Here is a 27922-nt window from a genome sequence, read left to right on the forward strand (position 1 = left end):
GTCAAGAACAACAGTTCCGCCCGGTTGTTCCGTGTCGGTGATCCGATGACATAAACGGGACACCTTTTTTTTATACTTCCGTTGAGATAAGGAGATTCTCGGTAGGGCATTTTGATCACGATTAAAGTGACCCTGCACGTAGTCAGATTAAAAACTGCCATTGTAGCCCCGCCAAATGTCCTTGGAGGTTCCTGCCCTGCTCGCCGCAAGGTAAGTTCAAGCAGCGGTCTTTTTACCGACTCTGGCGGGAGCTAACTGCGCCAGCGGCAGCAGCGCGAAGCTAGCTAATGCTAACAGCTATAGCGGGCTAAGATAACGTCGAAATCTTCGAAGTGGACGAAATTTAAAGCGTCACTCTTGGTTTATTGAACTAACCAGCGACACTGCTTAGTCGCAGGGTACGCCCCCCCCAGCCCGTGGTGTTTAGCTAACCGTCACAATCATAACTACATCCTGCTTTATTTTAGACGTTATTGCGAACACCTGGTAAACAAGTTATGCTCGCTATGTCCCGCACAGCGAACATAATAACACATAACGCTGTGTTCTTCAGTTAACGAATCCGAGTTAAATACAACGATTCATCCGCAGCCCGTGTTACACAGAGCTGGAAGCCTCGACATCCGGTCACTTGTGCTGAGGCGCTCCAACCTAAAGCGATGGAAAACCAGGAGATTACTCAGAACCAAGAAGGTAACGAAACCGCAGTCAACATCACATGATACGTGATATATTTGTGTAACGGCATAATGGCATTAGAAATACTCTGAAGTCGAGCACATTGTTGTTTTTCTTTCTTACAGTTCCCAGAGGAGAGGGAACTGTGGACGCCAACTCCAGTCTAAACCAACCGACTTACCCGGACAAGCGGAGGGACGGTTCTCGGTCTGCAGCAGGAGAGCATTCAAACGGTATAGTTGAAAAGAAACACCTTCTGACACCCAACCAAGGCCAACACTTGGTCCTGTCGTATTACACATGTGTTTCTGTGTCTACATTTCTATTCTGGTTTGGGGGGAACACCTGGCAAGGAAGCGGCGCATCACATAGGCAAGGCGAAATGTTTTTTTTTTTAACTTGCCTTTATGCATGCTCAATAATCCAGGTAAGAAAATCAAAGAAAGTTGAAGCAGTTCTTCTGGATACAACGTTTAATGACGGATAGGTTTCATCACTCATCTAAGTGGCCTCTTCGGTCTAAACTGAGTGCAGCTATCCCCACCCTAATAAACAATACAGTTACATGACAGCCGAAACCAACGATCGGTTTCATATGCAAATATGGGCGTGGCCATTAACTAGAATTACAATGGTCATGTATACTGTCTGTGAATGTTCTCATTCAACCAGGACATGGTTATCCAAAGGAGTTGAATCAGGTGCAGCTGGACTTGGTATATATCCGTGAAGACATTTCGCCTCTCATCCAAGACGCTTCCTCAGTCGTGCCTTTCTGACTAGACCAAGCTAGTCTGACTGTTTCATCACCAGCCAGTCAGACTAGCTTGGTCTAGTCAGAAAGGCACGAACTGATGAAGCCTCTTGAATGAGAGGTGAAACGTCTTCACAGATATATAATCAAGTCCAGTTGCACTTGATTCAATTCCTTTGGATGGTCATGTATACTGTTCACAAAGGATTTGGGAATGTTTGCAATCACAGCATTGTAAGATGGTGGCAAATGAACCCTTAACACTGACCAATTGTGTCTGCTCCTGCTCAGTCTTCAGTCCACGTACTTCACATACAGGGGACGATACTATAGGCAGAGGCATGAGTGTGCTATGGGTTCCCCAGTCTCACCTGTAATGGCCACCTTGTATATGGAGGAAATGGAAAAGAGGCTCTTGTCTTCAATCTTGATGTCCTATTCAGGGACACCACCTAGCCATTGGTTCAGATTTGTGGACGACACCTGGGTTAAGATTAAATCTCAGGATGTACCACATTTCACCGACCACATTAACTCTGGACACCACATCAAGTTCACCAGGGAGGATGTGAAAATGACAGTTTAGCCTTCTTACACTGTGAAATTGCATAATTGATTTGGCAAAGATTTTACGCCGGATGCCCTTCATGACTCAACCCTCCCCATTTGTCCGGGCTTGGGACCGGCACTAAGAATGCACTGGCTTGTGCATCCTCAGTGGCTGGGTTCAAGGTGGAGGTGGGATTACATCAAGGATCGGCTCTGAGCCCTTTCTTGTTTGCAATGGTGATGGACAGGTTGACGGACAAGATCAGGCAGGAGTCTCCATGGACGATGATGTTCGCGGATGACATTGTGATCTGTAGCGAGAGTAGGGTGCAGGTTGAGGAGAGCCTGGAGAGGTGGAGGTATGCACTGGAGAGAAGAGGAATGAAAGTCAGTAGGAGCAAGACGGAATACCTATGCGTGAATGAGAGGGAGGACAGTGGAATGGTCAGGATGCAAGGAGTGGAGGTGACAAAGGCATTTGAGTTTTAATACTTGGGGTCAACTGTCCAAAGTAACGGGGAGTGCAGAAGAGAGTGCAGGCAGGATGGAGGGGGTGGAGAAGAGTGTCAGGAGTGATTTGCAACAGAAGGGTACCAGCAAGAGTTAAAGGGAAGGTTTACAAGATGGTTGTGAGACCAGCTATGTTATATGGTTTGGAGACAGTGGCACTGACGAAAAGACAGGAGGCGGAGCTGGAGGTGGCAGAGTTGAAGATGCTAAGATTTTCATTGGGAGCAACGAAGAAGGACAGGAATAGGAACGATTATATTAGAGGGACCGCTCAGGTTGGACGGTTTGGAAACAAAGCAAGAGAGGCAAGATTGAGATGGCTTGGACATGTGTGGAGGAGAGATGCTGGGTATATTAGGAGAAGGATACTGAATATGGAGCTGCCAGGGAAGAGGAAAAGAGCACAACACAGGAGAACTAACACGTCAGGCCAGGACTCCGCAGTCTACACCATCTACAGACCAGGACTGCACAGTCTACACAATCTACAGGCCAGTGGCCACTCTTTCAAGGATGGGGATGTTCACATCCTTGATAGGGAGGAGCGCTGGTTTGAACAGGGAAGGGGGGGGCATCTATGTGAAGAGAGAATGACCATCATTGCAGAAAGGGGGGGGGGGACTAAGAGTACATCTGTCATCATTTTACAATGCTATGATTGCAAACATTCCCAAATCCTCTGAATAATACACATGGCCATTGAATCTCTAGTTAATGGTCACGCCCATATTTGCATATGAAACTGGTGGCTGGTTTCGGTCGTCATGCAACTGTATTGTTTTATGGAGGGGGGGTACCTGCAGTCAGTTTAGACTGAAGAGGTCGCTTAGATGAGTGATGAAACGTATCTGTCAATAAACGTTGAGTCCAGATGAACTGACTCAACTTTCTTCGGTTTTTTTTACTTACTACACCGACTGCCTCTTGTGTTGCGTGCCAGCCATGTCTCCCCTGAGGAGATTTCAAGTAGGCTACTTTGGAAAATGGCTAAATTAAGTGGCAAATGCTTTAACTGGTACTAAATTAATAAACTCGATCATTCTAATTACAGAATCATGGATACACACTGATTTGACTGATTAATATGCAATGAAAAAAAAAACCCTCAAGGAGGTTGCATTGCTGCGCTGCATTGGCTGTGGTACAATGAGGTATTTTAATTTCATTTTTAAACAGATTGTAGTCATTTTTTTTACACAGTTCTATGTAGTTTTGCTTCTTGGAGGGCCGCGTAGCTGCGCTTAGAGGAAAAAAATATAGATAAGCTGCGTGGATCAGCAGCACAATGCCTCCGTGGTCAGTGTAGCAGCTTGAGTTGATTGAAATGGACGCGTTGTGCTGCAGCAGACGTGTTGTGCTGTGCCCGTGCCTGGTGTATTTAGGCCGTAAGATTCAACTCCACACCCCTCAGATGTAGAGAGACATAGAAAGCAACATATTTAGATTGGATTATGACAACTGATGAGTAAGTGTAAGTCATTAATTGAGTTGGTTCTGTAATTATGGCAGCACAGTGGCCCAGTGATTAGCACTGTTGCCTCACAGCAAGAAGGTCCTGGGTTCGAACCCCAGGCCGTCCCAGGTACTTTCTGTGTGGAATTTGCATGTTCTCCCCATGTCTGCGTGGGTTTCCTCTGGGTGCATTGGTTTCCTCCCGCCATCAAAAAGACATTCATGTTAGAGTTAATACTTCTGCCTGTGCTCCTGAGCAAGGCAATGGAAAGAAGAACTGGAGTTGGTCCCTGGGTGCTGCATGGCGACTGTCCACTGCTCCTATGGGATGGATTAAATACAGAAAACAAAATTCATGGTAACCAAACAACTGTACAATGACAAAATAAAAATGGCCTTCTTCTTCTGCTTCTTCTTCTCCTCCTCCTCCTCCTCAAATTTAAACCAGGGTGACGGGGGCTGAAGCCTGTCTAAGCAGGCAATATCAACAACAAGCACAGCCATTTAATGGTCATTATATAATCTTATATTGCCTTATCTTTTTCTAGACTTGGGTTTCCTGTTGGGCCAGCACGAGTGATTGGTCTAGCTGAAGTGTTGTCACACGGAGGAGTCGGGGAAAATAGTCCAGGGAATTTATTTCTTACATCAGTTACATTTGTTTCTGTTTCCACCTAATTTTCAATTCGGTGTGTCTCCAACAGATCTGTTCAAGCAAGTAGAACCCTAAACATAGTTTTACATGTGTAATGACATACAGCTATACTTTCACACCCACAAGAAAGGTGTTCAAATTAAGTTAAAAAAACAGTTGGATCATGTGATGAAATTCTTTTAGCATTTCACTTTTTATACACCGAATGTGTTTGCATTGGTTTTTGCTTGTTATTGACGAAAGCAAAAACCACCTGAAGTGAGCATGACAACCTTCGTGTGATATTGAGGAGGTTTTATAGAATTCTGACATTTCCATCTAGCCCGTTTAATGCAATACTTCATAATTCACATAAAAATGCTTTGATGGCGGAGCGCCCCGGTGCCCGGTAGAGCACATACCACATAAGGCTGAGTCTTTACCACAGCGGCCTTGGTTTGAATCCGGCCCCGGCCCTTTGCTGCATGTTATCCCCTCCCTCTCCCCTGTCGCCTGTCTGTGAATATATACTTGCACTGTGTTTATGTAAAATGTCCTGTCACATCATGTATCTTAAAGAGGTGTTGGAGAAACTGTTGGGACTTGAAACCAGGGGGGGCGGGTAGGCAAAACCGCTGATCATATTTGACCTCTGGAAAGGAAGGTCCAAATCGCTAACTCTTATTAAACTTGCCTGACTCTTTTGCCTTTGACCTCCCACCCACAGCCAGTGTTCAACTGACAGATCCTCCTTCGAATCCTGGCGGTGCCGTTCAGGGCAACAACCCGCTCATCTCTCAGGCTTCTAAGAAAAACCACAGTGATGGAAGTTCAGCGACACTCAAGAGAGGGGAGCCAAGCATGCAACCTGATGAAGGTTCTAGTAAGTTTTCTATTTCATATTTTCTATTCTCAGTCATTATCCATTCATTATTTCACTTTATTAATGATTAATTCAGTTAAATCGCATTGTGAATTCATGAAGTCAGAAAGCGTTCACACACAGTAGTTTACATATCACTCATACTTACGAGGATTATAAAGTATTGTCTTTGGAGAACATTCAAACTGCACACAGAAGGGATGGAATCAAACCATCTCTTGCGTGACTTGTTTCTACTAGGCCTTGATGCTACCCTGAGTCTTCTGTGTTGTGTGTTGTAGTATGTGTGGCAGCTAGGTGATATGCCTGTTATTTATTATAGTTGTTTTTTTTCCCCCCTAAATTTGGACTGCAAACAACATTTATTTTCTTTCAGCTAGAAATCCATTTCAACTTTCGGACATTTAGGTACATGAGACGTGTGGATGCAATGAACTATTTTGTACTTTGTGAACTTTTTGGGTGTAAATGAATGCTGGAATGCTCAGATTTGCTCGAGGGAAAATATGTTGCGCTGTTCTGAACCAGGCTGTACATTTTCCTCAAATATACTTTTTTTTTTCCACTCCCTCACAGCTATAGAATTCCACTTAAAATGCCCACGTAGTGTCAACTATCTAACTGTCTGACTTGTTGCATCATAGTAACCAATCATTTTACAATTTTCATCAAATAAGACCATGAAGAGGAGGAGAAAGAACCGGAGAATGGCCCTTCACCTAACGAGGATGACCCATTAGACGGTGACAAAACTCAACCTGAAAAACCTAATGAGGATGACGGTGACAAAAGTCAACCTGAAAAAGCACCACCAGGTGCAAACAAGGCAGAAAGTGGAGCGGGAGGAGGTAGGAGACTGGTATTGTATTTCAAATTCTGATACTGATACTGTAATGAGGTTCTTTTCCTTAGGCTGGTTCAGACAGAATCAGACAATGCTTCCAAAACCTGTGTCCTCCCATTCATTTTGAATGAGGGTGGTGCGTTTGCCGCAGGGGGTTCTGCAAAATAACGCAACAGCATCCAACAAGAGAGTTGAACTAGATTCAACTTTTCCACAACACAACTTGACAAACATGCCAACCACGTAAGCCGGCGATTCAGACCAAAGATGCCCACATGGGCCATGCAGCGTTTACGATGTTTGGAAATGACTTGATAAACACCAAAATAAAAGTAGTGATAGAAAATGTCCAACTAGAATGAGTATATAAAAATTGTTTTCTAGGTGTGATACTAGACCATACAATCTGCTGGAAACCTCACATAACATGTGTGCAAGCAAAGCTGACAAGGACCATTGCAGTCATGAGAAAAGCAAGTCACATTCTGGATCATAAGTCATTGTACACTCTGCATTGTTCATTTATTTTACCATATCTGACCTACTATGTGGAGGTATGGAGTAACACCTATAAAACCAACCTACAACCATTATGTATACTACAAAAAAGCGCCACAAGGATAGTTAATAATGTAGGATATAAGGATAATAATCATGTAGGATATAAGGATAGTTAATAATATAGGATTTAAGGATAGTTAATCATGTAGGATGTAAAGATAGTTAATCATGTAGAATATAAGGATAGTTAATCATGTAGGATATAAGGATAATAATCATGTAGGATATAAGGATAGTTAATAATATAGGATTTAAGGATAGTTAATCATGTAGGATGTAAAGATAGTTAATCATGTAGAATATAAGGATAGTTAATTATAAGGATAGTTAATCATGTAGGATATAAGGATAGTTAATAATGCAGAATATAAGGATAGTTAATCATGTAGCTATAAGGATAGTTAATCGTGTATGATATAAGGATAGTTAATAATGTAGGATGTAAGGATAATTAATCGTGTAGGATGTAGGGATAGTTAATAATGTAGTATGTAAGGATAATTAATCGTGTAGGATATAAGGATAGTTAGTAATGCAGAATATCAGGATAGTTAATCATGTAGGATATAAGGATAGTTAATCGTGTCGGATATAAGGATAGTTAATAATGTAGGATGTAAGGATAATTAATTGTGTAGGAAGTAAGGATAGTTAGTAATGCAGGATATAAGGTTAGTTAATCATGCAGGATGTAAGGATAGTGAATCATGTAGGATATAAGGTTAGTTAATCATGTAGGATATAAGGATAGTTAGTTATGCAGGATATAAGGATATTTAATAATGTAGGATATTGTGAACACACCAACAAGCTATCTTTAAAGTCAAGTGCCTTGAAGTTCAGGGATTTAGTAGAATTTAACACAGCACAAATAATGTTCAAAGCAAGAAACAATCTACTACTGAGTAATATACACAAAATACTCTCAGATAGAGAAGGGGAATATAATTTGAGAGGGAAATCAAACTTCCAGAAATTCTGTGTTGGATCAACTTTGAAGAGCATGGGCATTTCAATCTGTGGGGTGAAATTGTGGAACAGTTTGAGCATGGAACTCGAACAAAGTGCAAACATTACACAATTCAAGAAGTAGTACAAAGGTCTGATTATCAAGAGATATGGGGACGATGAAGAGTTGTGTTAAATGTTGGAAGTTTTTCTCATCTCCAAACATTCCTAATTATATTTTTAAATTTTCCTTCATATGACACCAAATGGATATCTGGGTTGTTTTATGAGTGTGTGTGTGTGTGTATATTTGATTGTACGTCTCACATTGACTTGTTTTCCCCCCTAATCACTCAGGTGACTGTAAGGGAGTGGAGAAGGATCCAAAGGAATTCTCACCAGAGACGCCATCTCCTCAAAACCATACTACGGATAAAAAGGTCATTGAGAGAATTGAAGTTGAGACACTTGCCCCTGAAGAAAAGGCTACTCCACCTGTAAATCCAGAGGGCGCTGGAGTTCTTGGAGGTAAATTTATTACCATTGCCTGCCAAGTTTTATTTATGCTCATTTTTGTTTTAAGATGTAATGTGTGAGATTAACCATCCTTATACTACATGATATAAGATTTTCTAGGTGTGATACTAGACCACACAATCTGCTAGAAACCTCACATAACATGTTTGTGAGCAAAGCAGGCAAGGAGCATTGCAGTCATGAGAAAAGCAAGACACATTCTGGATCATAAATCATTGTACACTCTGTATCATTCATTTATTTTACCATATCTGACCTACTGTGTGGAGGTTTGGAGCAACACCCACAACACCAACCTACAACCATTATGTATACTACAAAAAAGAGCCACAAGGATAGTTAATAATGTAGGCTATAAGGGTAGTTAATAATGTAGGATATAAGGATAGTTAATAATGTAGGATATAAGGATAATTAATCATGTAGGATATACGGATAATTAATCATGTAGGATATAAGGATAGTTAATGTAGGATACAAGGATAGTTAATAATGTAGGATATAAGGATAGTGAATCATGCAGGATATAAGAATAGCTGATAATGTAGGCTATAAGGATAATTAATAATGTAGAATATAAGGATAGTTAATAGTGTTGGATATAAGGATAGTGAATCATGCAGGATATAAGAATAGCTGATAATGTAGGCTATAAGGATAGTTAATAATGTAGGATATAAGGATAATTAATAATGTAGGATGTAAGGATAGTTAATAATGTAGGATATAAGGATAGTTAATCGTGTAGGATGTAAGGATAGTTAATCATGTAGGATACAAGGATAATTAATAACAGGATATAAGGATAGTTAATAATGCATGATTTAAGGATAATTAATAATGTAGGCTATAAGGATAGTTGATAATGTAAGATATAAGTATAGTTAATCATATTGGATATAAGGATAGTTAATAATGTAGGATATAAGGATAATTAATAATGTCGGATATAAGGATAGTTAATAATGTAGGATATAAGGATAGTTGATAATGTAGGATATAAGGATAGTGGATAATGTAGGATATAAGGATAGTTAATAATGTAGGATATAAGGTTTGTTGATAATGTAGGATATAAGGATAGTTAATCATGTAGTATATAAGGATAGTTAATCATGTAGGATATAAGGATAGTTAATAATGTAGAATATACGGATAGTTAATCATGTAGGATATAAGGATAGTTGATAATGTAGGATTTAAGGATAGTTAATAATGTAGTATATAAGGATAGTTAATCATGTAGGATATAAGGATAGTTAATAATGTAGGATATAAGGATGGTTAATCATGTAGGATATAAGGATAGTTAATAATGCAGAATATAAAGATAGTTGATAATGTAGGATATAAGGATAGTTAATAATGTAGGATATAAGGATAGTTAATCATGTAGCATATAAGGTTAGTTAATTATGTAGGATATAAGGATAGTTAATCATGCAGGATATAAGGATATTTAATAATGTAGGATATTGTGAACACACCAACAAGCTGTTTTTTTTTATCACTTTAGTTTTTATTGAAGTTTTTAGGTCAATACAAACATGGCACCCGTATTCAGAAGTAAACATTGAATTATCTACATTTACTTGCACACAAGCCCAACAGGGCAACTCAAAACAAACAAACAAAAAAACACACAAAAAAATGAACTACAAGAGCTTCCTGTGGGTCTAACTTTCCAGTCTTAACTGTTGTCATGAATTATGTCGTCGCGTGTTTGCTCCTTAAACCATGTCCATTTCTTCCACTGGTCTTCCATCCGAGGTACTGTAAGTCTCAATCGATGAGTCAGTTTTTCCATTGAATGAATGTCCTCCACTATTTCCATCCATTGTCCTTGTGTGGGGGTGTCCACCTGGCACCATTTTCTTGTGATTGCCTTCTTAGCCGTAATCAGCAGTATCTTAACCAAACATCTATCACTTGGCCCTATGTCGTCGTTTTTAAAATTACAGAAATAGAGGGTCATATAGCACTTAGGGAAGTCATATCCAAGTACCTTTTGTATTACATCATGAACCATCTCCCAAAACATCGCTAGCTTATTACATTTCCAAAATATATGCGAATGGTCTACATCCTCTGTTCCACATTTCCTCCAGCATGACAGTTTGGTGCTGGAGTATCTATTTTTGATTTTTGGTGTAATAAAAAAACGTATCGGATTTTTCCAGGAGAATTCCCTCCATATCCGCGAACTAGTGGAGGATTGATGAACTTTCCACATATTCTGCCAGTCCTCCTCTGTAATTTCTGTGCCAAATTCTAATCCCCATTTTTCTTTTATATATGTAGTTGAGTGTTTATTAGTTGTGAGAGCTTGATATAGTACAGATATAGTCCTAGATTTTCTCCCTTTATATGCGTTAATTATAATTTTAATCACACTGTTCACCTCCATGGAGGGTCCTCCCCTGATACATTTGTTGTAATAATCCCTTAATTGTAAATATCTAAAGAAGTCATGATTCTCCAAATCAAACTTGTCTTTCATACCCTGAAAACTCTCCATCTCCCCTTTTTCCTCTAGAGTGCACCATGCTGTGATTCCCCAGTTAACCCACAGTTTAAAAACTGTATCATGCCTCGCTGGAGTAAAGTCTCTATCATATGCTACCCATCTCAATAACTGTATCTCATCTTGTAATTTGTTGATTTTAATCAATTTTAACCATAACTCCAGTGTAAATAATGTGACTGAATCCATGTGGGTTTTTGTTTTCTTGGATACTACTTCTTTATCCCCTAAAATATTCTGGATAGGGTACCCACCATATTCCCTTTCCATGACTTTCCACTTGGCCATGTAATCTTTCCTACACCAGTCAACAGCATATCTCAGCTGGGCAGCTTTGAAATATTCTTTTAGATTTGGTAAACCCATACCTCCCTTTTCCTTTGAGAGTTGGAGAGTTTCATACCTTACTCTGGGCTTCTTCCCTCCCCAAATAAATCTAGATATTGTCCTATCCCACCTATCAAATTGAGCTTGAGTCACCTCTACAGGCAACGATTGGAATAGGTAAAGAAGCCTTGGTAGAATATTCATTCTAACTGTCTCAATTCTTGAGCTGAAGTCAAGTGGCAGAGTGGACCATCTATCAATATCCCTTTGCATCACATCGTTGATCTTGCCGTAATTTGCTTTATGTAATTTAGACAATTCCTTGGTAATGTAAATTCCCAAATATTTGATTTTGTTTAGATTCCAATTAAAGTAAAATGTTCCCTTGAATTCTGTGGTTGGAGTATAATTGAGAACTAGCACCTGTGTTTTTGAGATGTTAATTTTATATCCAGATAAATGACCATATAGTTCTAGTAGCTTCATTAGTTGAGGGAGTGATGTATGTGGTTAATCAAGATAGGCTATGACATCATCAGCAAATAGCCCCACCTTGTGGACAGTGCCATTCACTGTCACTCCATTAATTCCTTCATTTTGGCGAATGGCCTCCGCTAAAGGCTCAATGAATAACGCGAACAGTGTCGGAGACAAACAGCATCCTTGTCTTGTCGACCTCTGCAAACTGAACTTGTTCGTTAAACTCCCGTTTATTTTAATCCGAGCATTAGGTTGTTGATATAATGTTTTAATGCACTGTATTGACTTATTGCTGAACCCTAGTCGTTCCAATACTGCATACAAAAAATTCCAAGACACCCGATCGAATGCTTTTTCTGCATCTAAACTTACTAATAGTGTAGCTTGTTTTCTCTTACTCGCTTGATAAACAATATGCAATGTCCTTCTGATATTATCATGCGTTTGTCTTTCTCTCATGAATCCTGTTTGATCTTCATCTATCAAATCACCGATGAATGAGTTTAACCTTTTGGAGATAATTGTCGTATATATTTTATAATCTACATTTAATAATGAAATAGGTCTGTAGTTCCCACAATATTCTTTATCCTTTCCCAGTTTTGGAATGACTGTGATTATTGCCTCTGACCATGATGGTGGTATCTTATTATTGTGAAGTGTCCAATTGAAGGATCTCAGATGTATCGGTGCCAGCTCTTCCCTAAACACTTTGTACCATTCTACAGGGTATCCATCGCTGCCCGGGCTTCTATTGTTTTTCAAAGAATTTATTGCATCTATCACCTCTTCCATCTTTATGTTAGCTGTTAATTTGTCATTTTGGAGCCGTCCAATTGAGGGTAAATCTAATGAATTCAAAAAGGTATTAATTTCCGCTTCGGGTGCAGGTGTGGGTTGTGAATATAGCTCTTTATAATATCCCAAAAATATGTCCTCTATGCTCTCTGGTATATTCGTTAACTCATTTGAATGGGGGTCTCTGATCTTATGTATATGGCCAACTGCTTGCTGTTTGCGAATACGTTTTGCCAACAGTTTAGTTGCGCGCGGGCCTGTTTCATAATATCTTTGTTTGAGAAACGAGCTTTTTTTCTCAACTTCATCTAACAGTTCTTTACTAATGTCTGACTTAGCCGATTTGATTTGCTCCAACACCACGGGATTTCCCGCAGTCTGGTATTCCCTCTCCATTTCTCTTAACCTGTGCGTATTCTTTCTGGATATGATTGATCTTGCATTTTTGATCAATGCTGAATGCGCTATTAACTTTCCCCTGATGACCGCCTTCATGGCATCCCAAAATATTGTTGGGTCTACTTCCCCATTGCTGTTTTCTTCTAGATATGTCCGAATATCCGTCTTTAACATAATCTTACTCTGCTCACTATTCAGTAGACCCACATTAAACCTCCAAACCGTATTTCGCTTTCTACAATTCAAATTAATTTCTAAATATACTGGATTGTGATCTGAGATATCCGCCCCTCCAATCCCACACTCCTTTACTCTGTAAATATCGTCAATGCTCATAAGGAAATAGTCTATCCTTGAATGAACTTTATGTACAGCTGAGTAATGTGTATAGTCTTTTTCCTGAGGGTGTAATTGTCTCCACACATCATCCATCCCCATCTCTTCCAGTGATATATTTACAAATCGAGTGACCTGTGTTTTAGTCCTTTTGATACTGGTCGTATCCATTTTGTGATTCAAAACGACATTCAAATCTCCCCCACAAATTAAGACCCCCTCTGACTCGTTTGCTATCTCATCAAACAAAGATTTAAAAAATCTTTTATCACTTTCAGGAGGGGCGTATATATTTACCAATGTCACTGGTTTGTTCTCTAACCTCCCTTTCACTATAATATATCTCCCCTCCTTGTCTCCAATCTCCCCATCATAATCGAATTGAGTTTTGTTTGATATTAAAATTGCAACACCTCTCCTGCGCCCTTCCTTGTAGGAGCTATAATATGAATGTCTGTACCCATATTTCTTAAGTTTCCCATGCTCTATCTGTGTTAAATGGGTCTCTTGTAGGAATATGATTTGTACATCCTCCTTTTTTAGCTTAATCATAACCTTTTCCCTCTTCTTTAACATATTTAGACCATTAACATTCAGCGACATTATTTTAGTAGTGTGAACCATCTAGACATATTGATACTCTTTTTCCATATATTCCCACAGAGCTCCAAACAAAAAAACTAAAAATATAAAACACATTAATCAACAACAAAAATAACTTCCAACTAAAGGGGCCTAACCACCCCGAGTCCCCGTTGGTAGGTGAAGGGGAAATCCTTTTCAGAAAGGGCCCCACTCTAGACTTGACATTTTGCCCATCACATGGGATAGGCCTACAGCCTTGTCTAGGCATGTCCAACGTTTGGCAACCGTATAGCCTACCTCTCTCAGTGGCATGTGATGAAAAAGCCTTTTGTAATGGAGCTCAACTCAGTCAGAACGATACCAATCCTACTTTCTCAGATAGGCCAGGAGCTTCTCTTTCGCTCGTTGTGCAGCTTCACGTCCTCCTTTCGCGCCTTGGACTCGTTGCCACCCTGCTCGCGTCCCAGTCGCCTCCACCTGCTCTGTGGCCGTGGTTGCCGTGTCATCGTCTGGTATCTCGATGTCGCAGCCTCTCGTCTTCATGTCCATCGCAGCTTCCCTGGCATTGTCGTATGTCTTCGTTCCGTTGTTCCAGTGGATCCTTATTTTGGCGAGGGGTGCCTGGAAACGAATTCCTTTACCCTTGAGCACTTTCTTCATGCCCAAATATGATTTTCTTTTCCGGACCACTTCAGCTGTGTAATAGTGATCAAAGTAAATACGTTTGTCCCCTATCTCTATCTTATTCTTTTTCCATGCTTTCTTGAGAATCATTTCTTTTATATCAAACTGTTGAAAGTTCACCACTATTGACCTGGGGGGAGCTGTCGGAGGGGGTTTCTGAGCGAGGGCTCTGTGAGCTCTTTGTATCTGGAGATTGGTCCCTTCTTCTAAGTCAAGTTGAGTATTCAAGAGTTGTTCCACGTACTGGGTAATGGAGCCTCCCTCCGTTTCCTCTGGCACACCAAAGATTCGAATATTGTTCCTCCTTGACCTCCCTTCCAGGTCCATTATTTTTTCTTGCATCTGGCGCGTTTGGGTCGACATGTCCATCAGTAGTTCTGTCGAGTCCGCCTGCCATTCCTCTAGCTCGGCTATGCGCTTCTGGGCTTCACTCATGTGCGCTTTCTGCGCCTGTATTTCGCCGTTGCTCTCTGCAAACTTCTGTGTCATTTCTTCTCGGAAGCAAGCAATCTCTTCCTTCACTTCCCTTTTCACCTCATCTTTGAGTCTGGCAAAGTCACCCCGTAGCTCTTGTTTGAATTCTTGTATCTCTTTAGCGATAGCTGCTAATCCGGCACGCAATGTCTCAGCTGTGTCCGCCGCCATTGTAGCTTCTTCAACCTCGTGTTTGCTATTACCTTGCTCCGACTGTTTCTTCGCTCCCTGTGTATCTGGTGCGTTACCCTTTTGGATTGTACGGCTACCTTTATTCGAATTACCTCCTCTTCTCATTTCTCCTATTTTTGCGTCGAGTTTAGTGTTTTAGAGGATTTATTTTAGCCAACTTGCGAGAGGCAGAAAGTTGTGCTGCTATTCAAGTCGCCATCTTACCGGAAGTTCAGCAAGCTGTTTTTAAAGTCAAGTGCCTTGAAGTTCAGGGATTTAGTAGAATTTAACACAGCACAAATAATGTTCAAAGCAAGAAACAATCTACTACCGAGTAATATACACAAAATACTCTCAGATAGAGAAAGGGAATATAATCTGAGAGGGAAAACAAACTTCTAGAAATTCTGTGTTGGATCAACTTTGAAGAGCATGGGCATTTCAATCTGTGGAGTGAAATTGTGGAACAGTTTGAGCATGGAAATCAAACAAAGTATAAACATTACACAGTGCAAGAAGTAGTACAAAGTACTGATTATCAAGAGATATGGGGACGATGAAGAGTTGTGTTAAATGTTGAAATTTTACTCGTCTCCAAACATTCCTAATTACATTTTTTCATTTGCCTTCATATGACACTGAGTGGATATCAGGGTTGTTTTATGAGTGTGTGTGTGTGTGTGTGTGTGTGTATATATATATATATATATATATATATAGAAATATATATATTTTTTTTTTTTTATTGTTTTATCTCACATTGACTTGTCCCCCCCCCCCCCCCCAATCACTCAGGTGACTGTAAAGGAGTGGAGAAGGATTCAAAGGAATTCTTGCCAGAGACGGCATCTCCTCAAAACCATACTACGGATAAAAAGGTCATTGAGAGAATTGATGAAGTTGAGACACTTGCCCCTGAAGAAAAGGCTACTCCACCTGTAAATCCAGAGGGCGCTGGAGTTCTTGGAGGTAAATGTATTACCATTGCTTGCCAAGTTTTATTTTTGCCCATTTTTGTTTTAAGATGTAATGTGCAAGATTGAAGCCCACCGGGCATCTGGGTAATGTAGCGGTCTATTCCATTGCCTACCAAAACAGGGATCACCGGTTCAAATCCCCGTGTTACCTCCGGCTTGGTCGGGTGTCCCTGCAGACACAATTGGCTGTGTCTGCAAGTGGGAAGCTGGATGTGGGTATGTGTCCTGATCGCTGCACTAGCGCCTCCTCTGGTTGGTTGGGGCGCCTGTTCAGGGGGGAGGGGTAACTGGGGGGAATAGCGTGATCCTCCCATGCGCTACGTCGTCCTGGTGAAACTTCTTACTGTCAGGTGAAAAGAAGCGGCAGGTGACTCCACATGTATCGGAGGAGACGTGGTAGTCTGCAGCCCTCCCCGGATCAGCAGAGGGGGTGGAACAGCGACCGGGACAGCTTGGAAGAGTGGGGTAATTGGCCAAGTACAATTGGAGAGAAAGAGGGGGAAAAAATCCACAAAAAAAAAACAAAAGCTTGAAGCCCACAAACTTTCAAGGGATCTGAATTAAAAGAATAGCCAGAATCTACTGATCTCCCTCCTCCCATAGGGCTGTGTTCACGCCACTCAGAAATTGAGCGATCAACATTGTTTCACACACTGCTTGTTAAAAAGTAGAAACACAATTATTACACAGAGAAGGAGGGACAAAAAAGATGTCCCTTTACCCCAAACTGAAAGTGTGTTGACTTTTGAGGAGGAAGGTTTTGCCGAGTTTGATTACTTTGGCTACTGACTTGACAATATAATTATATTGCTCATGTCCATCCATACCAGCTAGCGGTTCAGCTATACAGAGGCGGTGTAACAGGTGCTGCGAAGCTAGCCAGCGAGTGTTGTGCAGGTTGTGAAAGTGGACATCAGTCATGCTAGGGAGAAAATAATCGGTCAATTCGACAAAGTTTTTGAAATCTTTTTTCCCCTCTTAAACTTCTCTATCTTTCAAAGGTAAATCCGATCTTGTTTTAGCTCTTGCTCTGTCTGTGGCTATTTATAAGGTTGACGGACGAGGTCAGGCAGGAGTCTCCGTAGACGATGATGTTTGCAGATGACATAGTGATCTGTAGGGTGCAGGTTAAGAAGAGCCTGGAGAAGTGGAGGTATGCACTGGAGAGAAGAGGAATGAAAGTCAGTGGGAGCGAGACAGAATACCTATGCATGAATGAGAGGGAGGACAGTGGAATGGTGAAGATGCAAGGAGTAGAGGTGATGAAGGCATATGAGTTTAAATACTTGGGGTCAACTGTCCAAAGTAACGAGGAGTGCAGAAGAGAGGTGAAGAAGAGAGTGCAGGCAGGGTGGAGTGGGTGGAGAAGAGTGTCAGGAGTGATTTGCGACAGAAGGGTACCAGCAAGAGTTAAAGGGAAGGTTTACAAGATGGTAGTGAGACCAGCTATGTTATGTGGTTTGGAGACAGTGGCACTGATGAAAAGACAGGAGGTGGAGCTGGAGGTGGCAGAGTTGAAGATGATAAGATTTTCATTAGGAGTGATGAAGAAGGACAGGATTAAGAACGAGTATATTAGAGGGACAGCTCAGGTTGGACGGTTTGGAGACAAAGCAAGAGAGGCAAGACTGAGATGGCTTGGACATGTGTGGAGGAGAGATGCTGGGTATATTGGGAGAAGGATGCTGAATATGGAGCTGCCAGGGAAGAGGAGAAGAGGAAGGCCAAAGAGGAGGTTTATGGATGTGGTGAGGGAAGACATGCAGGTGGCTGGTGTGACAGAGGAAGATGCAGAAGACAGGAGGAAATGGAAACGGATGATCCGCTGTGGCGACCCCTAATGGGAGCAGGCGAAAGTAGTAGTAATAGTAGTAGTAGTTAGACTGTGGCTAGTTGGGAATTAAAACGCTGCTTTTTCAGCCTGACGGTGTTTTGTTTTTTTTTGTCCAGTTATTCTCACAACTGCTGCCTCTTTTCTTGAATTTTTGCTCCTTTTTTCTCCCCAGTTGTACTTGGTCAATCACCCCACTCTCCCGAGCCATCCCAGTCGCTGCTCCACCCCCTCTGCTGATCCAGGGAGGGCTGCAGACTACCACATGCCTCCTCCGATACATGTGGAGTCGCCAGTCACTTCTTTTCACCTGACAGTGAGGAGTTTCACCAGGGGGACGTAGTGCGTGGGAGGGTCACGCTATTCCCCCCGGTTCCCCTCCCCCCTGAACAGGCACCCTGACCGACCAGAGGAGGTGGTAGTGCAGCAGCCAGGACACATACCCACATCCGGCTTCCCACCCACAGACACGGCCAATTGTGTCTGTCGGGATGCCCGACCAAGCCGGAGGCAATGCGTGGATTTGAACCGGAAAGCCCCGTGTTGCTAGGCAACAGAATAGACCGCCTGCTACCCGGACATGCTGCCTCTTCTCTATTGAACTTGGTGAACTTAAATGCTTATAAAAGGGGCTTGTGCCTCTACAAACCAAGCTCTCGGGAAGAAACAAATTTGTGAATTTCCTGTCTTGTCTGATGTTCCAGAACAGAGAGCTGAATTCAGGCCACAATAACAAACCAAACTGAGAATGAATTGGACAGAGCTTCACCTTGCATACATAGCACCATTGGCCATTGGGTGAAATTCAGTTCAATTCAATTCAACTTCTTGTCATTAAAAACAATGTGCAGGCACGTGTTAAAAATGAAATGGCTGTGGCTTCACCAAACAGTGCAAGACAGACACAGACAAACACAGCAAACACAGTATAAGATATACACACATGAAGACTACTACTACTACTTTCGGCTGCTCCCGTTAGGAGTCGCCACAGCGGATCATCCGTTTCCATTTCTTCCTGTCTTCTGCGTCTTCCTCTGTCACACCAGCCACCTGCATGTCTTCCCTCACCACATCCATAAACCTCCTCTTTGGCCTTCCTCTTCTCCTCTTCCCTGGCAGCTCCATATTCAGCATCCTTCTCCCAATATACTCAGCATCTCTCCTCCACACATGTCCAAGCCATCTCAATCTTGCCTCTCTTGCTTTGTCTCCAAACCGTCCAACCTGAGCGGTCCCTCTAATATAATCGTTCCTAATCCTGTCCTTCTTCGTTACTCCCAGTGAAAATCTTAGCATCTTCAACTCTGCCACCTCCAGCTCCGCCTCCTGTCTTTTCGTCAGTGCCACTGTCTCCAAACCATATAACATAGCTGGTCTCACAACCATCTTGTAAACTTTCCCTTTAACTCTTGCCGATACCCTTCTGTCGCAAATCACTCCTGACACACTTCTCCACCCACTCCAACCTGCCTGCACTCTCTTTTTCACCTCTCTACTGCACTCCCCGTTACTTTGGACAGTTGACCCCAAGTATTTAAACTCAAATGCCTTTGTCACCTCCACTCCTTGCATCCTGACCATTCCACTGTCCTCTCTCTCATTCACGCATAAGTATTCTGTCTTGCTCCTACTGACTTTCATTCCTCTTCTCTCCAGTGCATACCTCCACCTCTCCAGGCTCTCCTCAACCTGCACCCTACTCTTGCTACAGATCACAATGTCATCCGCGAACATCATCGTCTATGGAGACTCCTGCTTGATCTTGTCCGTCAACCTGTCCATCACCATTGCAAACAAGAAAGGGCTCAGAGCCGATCCTTGATGTAATCCCACCTCCAGCTTGAACCCATCTGTCATTCCAACCGCACACCTCACCATTGTCACACTTCCCTCATACGTATCCTGCACCACTCCTACAAACTTCTCTGCAACTCCTGACTTCCTCATACAATACCACACCTCCTCTCTCGGCACTCTGTCATAAGCTTTCTCTAGATCTACAAAGACACAATGCAACTCTTTCTGGCCTTCTCTATACTTCTCAATCAACATTCTCAAAGCAAACATCGCATCTGTGGTGCTCTTTCGTGGCATGAAACCATACTGCTGCTCGCTGATCGTCACCTCTCCTCTTAACCTAGCTTCTATTACTCTTTCCCAAATCTTCATGCTGTGGCTGATCAACTTTATACCTCTGTAGTTGTTACAGTTCTGCACATCGCCCTTGTTCTTGAAAATCGGTACCAGTATGCTTCTTCTCCACTCCTCAGGCATCCTCTCACTTTCCAGGATTGTGTTAAACAATCTAGTTAAAAACTCCACTGCCATCTCTCCTAAACATCTCCATGCCTCCACAGGTATGTCATCAGGACCAACTGCCTTTCCATTCTTCATCCTCTTCATAGCTGCCCTCACTTCCTCCTTGCTAATCCGCTGAACTTCCTGATTCACTATCCCTACATCATCCAACCTTCTCTCTCTCTCATTTTCTTCATTCATCAGCCCCTCAAAGTATTCCTTCCACCTTCTTAGCACACTCTCCTCGCTTGTCAGCACATTTCCATCTCTATCCTTGATCGCCCTAACTTGCTGCACATCCTTTGCAGCTTGGTCCCTCTGTCTAGCCAATCGGTACAAGTCCTTTTCTCCTTCCTTAGTGTCTAATCTGTCATACAACTCACCATACGCCTTTTCCTTTTGCCTTTGCCACCTCTCTCTTTGCTTTACGCTGCATCTCCTTGTACTCCTGTCTACTTTCTTCATCTCTCTTACTATCCCACTTCTTCTTTGCCAACCTTTTCCTCTGTATAATTTGCTGTACTCCCTCATTCCACCACCAAGTCTCCTTGTCTTCCTTCCTCTGTCTTGATGACACACCAAGTACCTTCCTAGCAGTGGTTGTCCAGCCATCTGGCAACTCTTCACTACCATCCAGTGCCTGTCTTAACTCCTGCCTGAACTCCACACAACAGTCTTCCTTCTTCAACTTCCACCATTTGATCTTCGGCTGTGTCTTCACTCGCTTCTTCTTCTTGGTCTCCAAAGTCATCCTACAGACCACCATCCGATGCTGCCTAGCTACGTTCTCCCCTGTCACCACCTTGCAGTCTCCAATCCCTTTTAGACGGCGCCTTCTACATAAGATGTAGTCCACCTGTGTGCACTTTCCTCCACTCTTGTACGTCACCCTGTGTTCCTCCCTCTTCTTGAAATATGTATTCACCACAGCCATTTCCATCCTTTTCACAAAATCCACCACCATCTGTCCTTCCACATTTCTCTTCTTGACTCCATACCTTCCCATCACCTCCTCATCACCTCTGTTCCCTTCACCAACATGTCCATTGAAGTCCGCTCCAATCACCACTCTCTCCTCCTTGGGTACCCTCTCCACCATGTCGTCCAACTCACTCCAGAATTCTTCTTTTTCATCCATCTCACACCCAACTTGCGGGGCATATGCGCTGATAACATTCAGCAATAAACCTTCAATTTCCAGCTTCATACTCATCACTCTGTCTGACACTCTCTTCACCTCCAGCACGCTCTTGACATACTCTTCCTTCAGAATTACCCCTACCCCATTACTCCTCCCATTCACACCATGGTAGAAGAGTTTGAACCCACCTCCGATACTCCTGGCCTTACTCCCCTTCCACCTGGTCTCTTGCACACACAGTATGCCTACCTTTCTTCTTTCTATCATGTCAGCCAGCTCTCTCCCTTTACCAGTCATAGTGCCAACATTCAAAGTTCCAACTCTCACCTCCACATGCCTACCCTTCCTCCTCTCTACCTGCCTCTGGACATGCTTTCCCCCTCTCCTTCTCCTTCGCCCAACAGTAGCATAGTTTCCACCGACACCCTGCTGGTTAACAGTACCGGTGGCAGTCGTTGGTAACCCGGGCCTCGACCGATCCGGTATGTAAGTCTTATTTATGATCCGCATATTTGATTTGGCAAAGATTTTACGCCGGATGCCCTTCCTGACGCAACCCTCCCCATTTGTCCGGGCTTGGGACCGGCACTAAGGATGCACTGGCTTGTGCATCCTCAGTGGCTTGGTTACACACATGAAGACTAAAAGCTAAAAATAAGTTAAAAAAGAGCAGGACTACAAAATATTTAAAAATAGCTACAGACATTCAGTGTGTATTCAGGTTCAGGTGAGCAACAGCTTGTGGAAAGAAGCTGTTTATGAGCCTGGTAGTGCGAGCTCTGAGGTTCCTATAGCGCCTCCCAGAGCGCAGGGGGGAGAACAGTCCATAGTTGGGGTGAGTGGGATCACTGCTGATGCTGAGACCCCTTCAAAGGCAGCGTTTGTGATAAATGTCTTTTATGGCTGGGAGCTGGGTACCGGTGATATGCTGGGCCGCCTTGATGACCTGCTGCGGAGCTTTCTGGTCTACTGAGGTGCAGTTGCCGTACCACACTGAGATGCAGCTGGTCAGGATGCTCTCTGTGGTGCAGTGGTAGAAGTTGGTGAGAATTTTGGGGGATAGACGGGCACTCCTCAGCCTCCTCAGGAAATGCAGGCGTTGTTGGGCCTTTTTCACAAGGGCCTGGGTGTTTAATGTCCAGAAAAGTTCCTCGCTGATGTGGACTCCAAGTAATTTAAAGCTAGAAACACGCTCCACTTCCACCCCGTTGATGTGTATGGAGGAGTGGCTACAGCTTCTAGACCTCAAGTCCACAATCGGCTCCTTCATCTTCTGTACATTGAGGACAAGATTGTTGGTAGTACACCATGATGTAAGCTGCTGAATCTCATCCCTGTAGGCCATCTCATCATTGTAGGAAATACGGCCAATGACTGTGGTGTCATCTGCAAACTTAACTATAACGTTTGAAGGGTGAGTTGGCAGGCAGTCGTGGGTAAAGAGGAAGAAAAGGAGGGGGCTCAGAACACAGCCTTGAGGGTCAGGGTGGAGGAGGTGTTGACACCTAACCTAACAGACTGAGGTCTGTTGGTCAGGAAGTCCAGGATCCAGTTACAGAGGGAGGGGTTGAGGCCAAGGGAGAGGAGTTTGGTGGTTAGTTTGGCGGGGATGATAGTGTTGAATGCAGAGCTATAATCTATGAACAGCATCCGAATGTATGTGTTGTTAAGTTCAAGGTGGGTCAGAGCAAAGTGCAGGGCAGTGGCAATGGCATCCTCTGTAGACCTTTTGGGACGGTAGGCAAACTGATGTGGGTTGAATGTGGGGGAGATAATGTTTTTGATGTGAGCCAGAACCAGTCTCTCAAAGCACTTCATGGCAATGGAGGTGAGTGCTATGGGTCGGTAGTCATTCAGACATGTGGATGTTGGTTTCTTGGAGACAGGAATGATAGAGGTGGTCTTAAAGCATGCCGGGACTATGGATTGGGACAGTGAGAGGTTAAATATAGTTGTGAAGACCTCAGCCAGCTGGTTGGCACATTCCCGGAGGACCTGACCCAGTATGCCATCCGGTCCGGCAGCCTTCCGTGTGTTCACTCTGCACAGTGATTCTCTGACCTCTGTGATTGATAGAGTGAGCACCTGGTTTTCTGGGTGGCTGGGGATTTTTGTGGCCGGGTCAGTATTGTCCTTGTCGAAGCAGGCATAGAAATGATTTAGCTTGTCTGGCAGGGAGGCATCATGGACAGTGGGACGGCTGTTGGAGCTTTTGTAGTCTGTGATAGACTGAATGCCTTGCCACATTCGCCGGGGATCGGAGTTATTGTGAAAGTGGTCCTCTATTCGTCGGGAATATTAATGTTTGGCTGTTCTGATGCCCTTTTTGAGGTTGGATCGGGCTGCGCTGTAGGTCTCACAGTTACCTGACTTGAACGCTGCATCCCGGACTTTCAGCAGCTGCTGGACCTCACTGGTCATCCAGGGTTTCTGGTTTGGAAAGGCGCAGATTGATTTTTTTGTTGTGACGCTCTCAGTGCAAAAGTTAATGTAGGCTAGTATGGCAGATGTCTGTTCATTAATGTCTGTATGGGAGCCATGGGTAGCTGAATGTGCAAAAATACTCCACTCTGTGTTTTCAAAACAGTCCTGGAGTTCAGAGACTGCTCCTTCTGGCCAGACAGTGATTGTCTTCACTGCTGGCTTGACCTGTTTTATTAGGGGTTTGTAGGCTGGGACCAGAAACAGGCAGAGGTGGTCAGAATGCCCCAGATGAGGGCAGGGAGTAGCTTTGTATGAGTCCTTAATGTTTGTATAGAGATAGTCCAGGGTATTTTGTCCCCTAGGGGGCAGGAGACATGCTGATGGAATTTGGGCAATACAGCCCTGAGGTTAGCCTGATTAAAATCACCACCTACGATAAAGGCATTGTCCGGGTGTTTGGTCTGTTGTCTGTTGATGGCACATTGTAGCTGCTTAAGTGCTTCCTTAGCATAAGCATGTGGGAGGATGTATACGGCGGCGATGGTAATGGCCGTTAGCTCCCTGGGCAGGTAGAAAGGCCTGCACTGAATCATAAGGAGCTCGAGATCAGCAGAGCAATGCCTTTCAACAATCTTTATATTGTTGCACCAAGAGTTATTGACATACATACTCAAACCTCCTCCGCGGATCTTGCCGGAGTCCGCTGTCCTGTCGGCACGGAAGGCTGTGCGGCCCGCTAGCTCAACTGCCGAGTCGGCTAAATACTGGCAAGATTGAAATGAAAATCTTATGTAATACACCTTTTTAAATTGTAGGCTACTTTTGTTGTCCCTGTGCACAGAAGAAAAAAACAATCTATTGGTCAATATTCATGTTTTTTAATCATCAATCACTTTGAGATCCTGATGTTAGACTTAAGATGAGAACGTTAGCTGACTGGGAAAAGACTCAGCATCACACATTAAAAGACTGACTTGTGGGGGCATCCGGAGGCGAGGCGGTCTATTCTGTTGCCTACCAACATGGGGATTGGTGGTTCGAATCCCCGCGTTACCTCCAGTTTGGTCGCGTTTCCCTACAGACACAATTGGCCGTGTCTGCGGGTGGGAAGCCGGATGTGGGTATGTGTCCTGGTCGCTACAATAGCGCCTCCTCTGGTCAGTTGGGGCGCCTGTTCGGGGGGGAGGGGGAACTGGGGGTAATAGCGTGATCCTCCCACGTGCTACGTCCCCCTGGTGAAACTCCTCACTGTCAGGTGAAAAGAAGCGGCTGGTGACACCACATGTATTAGAGGAGACATGTGGTACTCTGCAGCCCTTCTCGGATCAGCAAAGGGGGTTGACCAGCGATTGGGACAGCTCAGAAGAGTGGAGTAATTGGCCAAATTACAATTGGGGAGAAAGGGGGGGGGGGACGTAGACAAGCACACTGGTTACAAATGTAGTCATAGAAGTACACACACTTGCTGATGAGCTCAGACTTATCCAGATCCCAGTCATAAAAATCATCATCATTATCATGACGGCTCCTGACTGGCACAAGGCTTAATTGGGAGGCAAGTGACTTGGTGCTAGATAAAATGCACCAACTGTCCTTTGTGACCTACCATATTTTGCACAGAACAGTGCAGACTTGCCACGATCCTGAAAATCAGTCATTATGGCCAAATTGTGATTATATCGGCCTTTAAATCGCCTTGCGTGTTCCCGGCTTTAGAATAACTAAGATTACCTGAAAACACCAAAGAGCTACTAGATGTGGGATCATGTCCGATAACTCTCTTATTAAAAGTCTGTATATGTGTTCACTTTGACTGAAAAAAACCCAGTGATTTTACTTTGAAAAGCATTGTTTCAGTAAGCTTTTGTGTCCTATGCTCTTAACAGGAAATGGAAAATACTGGGTACCCGTGGTCATAGTGGTGATTATTGCCATCCTGGGGCCCATCTTCCAGCCTCAGTCTCAGCCTGAGAAGAAGGATATAGGGCCGGTAGACATCTTCCTCCAGGAGCTGGACAGGATGAAGACTCAATTCCCGAACCAGCATCTGGAGCTGTGGAGGAGGAGCCGGATCCACCTGATGACGCACCTTCAGACAGACCACCCCACAGAGCCGGTCAGCCTGATGCTGACCGCCGGCCATAGTGCTGAAAGGACTCTGCACTGCCTGGCCAAGGGCCTAGCCTCTGCTTTTTCCTCTGCCCTCAAGGCCTCCGTCCTCCACATTGACGGAGCCAGCAAGGCCAACCAAGACAGCGACCAGGTTAAGCTGGATATTGACAGCCAGTTGCAGAAAGCCTTTGAGGGCAACAAGCCTGTGGCTGTCATCCACCGTTTCGAGGAGCTTCCTCCAAGCTCCACCCTCATCTTCTATCGCTACTGTGACCATGAGAGCGCGGCCTATAAGGGAGTCTCTCTGATCTTCACAGTGCTGTTGACAGACAAGGACAAGATTCCTGCCCAGCTAGGTTTGGGCGCCGTGGAGGAGATGGTGGATGACCATCTCCAAAGGAAGTTTCTCACCTTCGGGGACCCCATCGCCTTCAACAGGATGGACCCGAACAAATATGGTGGCCTTTGGAGTCGCATATCCCACCTGATCCTGCCTGTGGTGGCAGAGGAGAGGACAGAACAAGCTGGATGCTGAGGAATACAAGGAAGTTAATGCTCCTGTCTGAAATCTCCTATTCCAAGCATCAAACTACTGCCTTTTAAATCCGATCCCCCACTGTGCTTTTTATGTCATCTTGAAGATGGCACCTAGAGTTTTAAGTTCAAGATGTCCTTATGTTTTAAGGCATACAGTCACTCACTACAGATGTAAAGAAGCCACTCAGAGCTACAATCCTGAAGATTCACATTCAAATAGTTATCCTCTTGGATATCTGGCATAGTTAAGACAAAAACTAACCAACACGTGTCAAATATTGTAGTGGCTCGTTTTAATAATGGCTATCTGGTAGGACTTTCCCAAGAAGAATTAATCATCACATCATGTTTTACTTCCTCACCGCTGCAGCCAGACATGGGGATAACAGGCGAGGTAGCAGCAACTTAAGAACAGATAAAGTTCTTCTGGCAGACTTGCCTCGTAGAAGAACTGAAGAAGAGATAAAGTTCTTCTGGCAGACTTGCCTCGTAGAAGAACTGAAGAAGAGATAAAGTTCCTATGGCAGACTTGCCTTGTAGAAGACCTGAAGAAGAGGTAAAGTTCCTCTGGCAGACTTGCCTCATAGAAGAACTGAAGAAGAGGTAAAGTTCCTCTGGCAGACTTGCCTTGTAGAAGACCTGAAGAAGAGATAAAGTTCCTCTGGCAGACTTCCCTCGTAGAAGACCTGAAGAAGAGATAGAGTTCCTCTGGCAGACTTCCCTCGTAGAAGACCTGAAGAAGAGATAAAGTTCCTCTGGCAGACTTCCCTCGTAGAAGACCTGTACCGACACATACTACATGTATCGCTAAAATTCTGTTTCAGATGTTGTTTTTTTTGTTGTTTTTCAGAAATTCATTGCAAACTGTCTCGTTTCTACTGGAGTTTCAGGGTGTAGGTAGAGTGGGCAGCCACCAATTCATTTACCAATATCATGAGTGTCAGTAATTTCCCCTCGGGGGTGAATAAAGTATTTCTGATTCTGAGTCTGATCCTCAGGAATGTGGCTTTAGGAGCAATGAGATGGACTACAAAATCTGTTTATAAAAAATCCTGTGTACATTCACCATGAAAGGTATGATATTAGTAGGATATCTGTAAAAAATGAAGTTGGCTCCGACACTTTATGTTCACTTGATGTCACTGGTAAAATGTGATCACTGATGGAATTTGAATCGGATGTTATGATTTTTACTGGTAATATCAAACATTTAAAAAGTAAACATATTGATACCTTGTACATAATACTGATCATAATTTATATATTAGACATTAAAATACTATTTTTTTTAATTGATATGTGGGCTTTTTGGTGTTTCAATAACAAGATAGTGATTTGTTTTCTACTATTTTCAAACTACAGGGCACAATTTACCAAAAAATGTCATTGATTATATGTTAATGTATAAATGACTAGTCAGCACCGTCGATGTGGTTTTCATCCAGAGAGACGAGTGCATGTCAGAAATGTG

General features: G+C 43.3%; 1 protein-coding gene across 2 annotated transcripts; it reads left to right on the forward strand.

Moving 5' to 3' along the window:
• Positions 1-64: 64 nt before the first annotated feature.
• LOC130110219 (torsin-1A-interacting protein 2-like) lies at positions 65-27520 on the forward strand. Of its 2 annotated transcripts, XM_056277245.1 has the most exons (8): positions 65-210; positions 592-693; positions 804-911; positions 5305-5460; positions 6138-6308; positions 8171-8341; positions 15924-16097; positions 25689-27520. In XM_056277245.1, the coding sequence occupies exons 2-8, from the start codon at positions 660-662 to the stop codon at positions 26447-26449; spliced, it is 1575 nt and encodes a 524-aa protein (XP_056133220.1). In that variant the 5' UTR covers positions 65-210; positions 592-659; the 3' UTR covers positions 26450-27520. The 2 variants fall into 2 exon arrangements, with proteins under 2 accessions (XP_056133220.1, XP_056133221.1); XM_056277246.1 differs by lacking the exons at positions 65-210; positions 592-693; positions 804-911 and adding an exon at positions 3651-4301.
• The last annotated feature ends 402 nt before the right edge of the window (positions 27521-27922 follow it).

Source organism: Lampris incognitus, chromosome 3, assembly GCF_029633865.1.
Source record: "Lampris incognitus isolate fLamInc1 chromosome 3, fLamInc1.hap2, whole genome shotgun sequence".
NCBI classification, from domain to species: Eukaryota; Metazoa; Chordata; class Actinopteri; order Lampriformes; family Lampridae; genus Lampris; species Lampris incognitus.

What these genes read in the sequence shown, in the direction of transcription:
- LOC130110219 (XM_056277245.1), top strand. Translation starts at nt 660, where the DNA reads ATGGAAAACCAGGAGATTACTCAGAACCAAGAAG. An exon ending in GATTACTCAGAACCAAGAAG is followed by an intron (nt 694 to 803) that starts GTAACGAAACCG and finishes TCTTTCTTACAG; the next exon opens with TTCCCAGAGGAGAGGGAACT. An exon ending in GGGCGCTGGAGTTCTTGGAG is followed by an intron (nt 8,342 to 15,923) that starts GTAAATTTATTA and finishes CCAATCACTCAG; the next exon opens with GTGACTGTAAAGGAGTGGAG.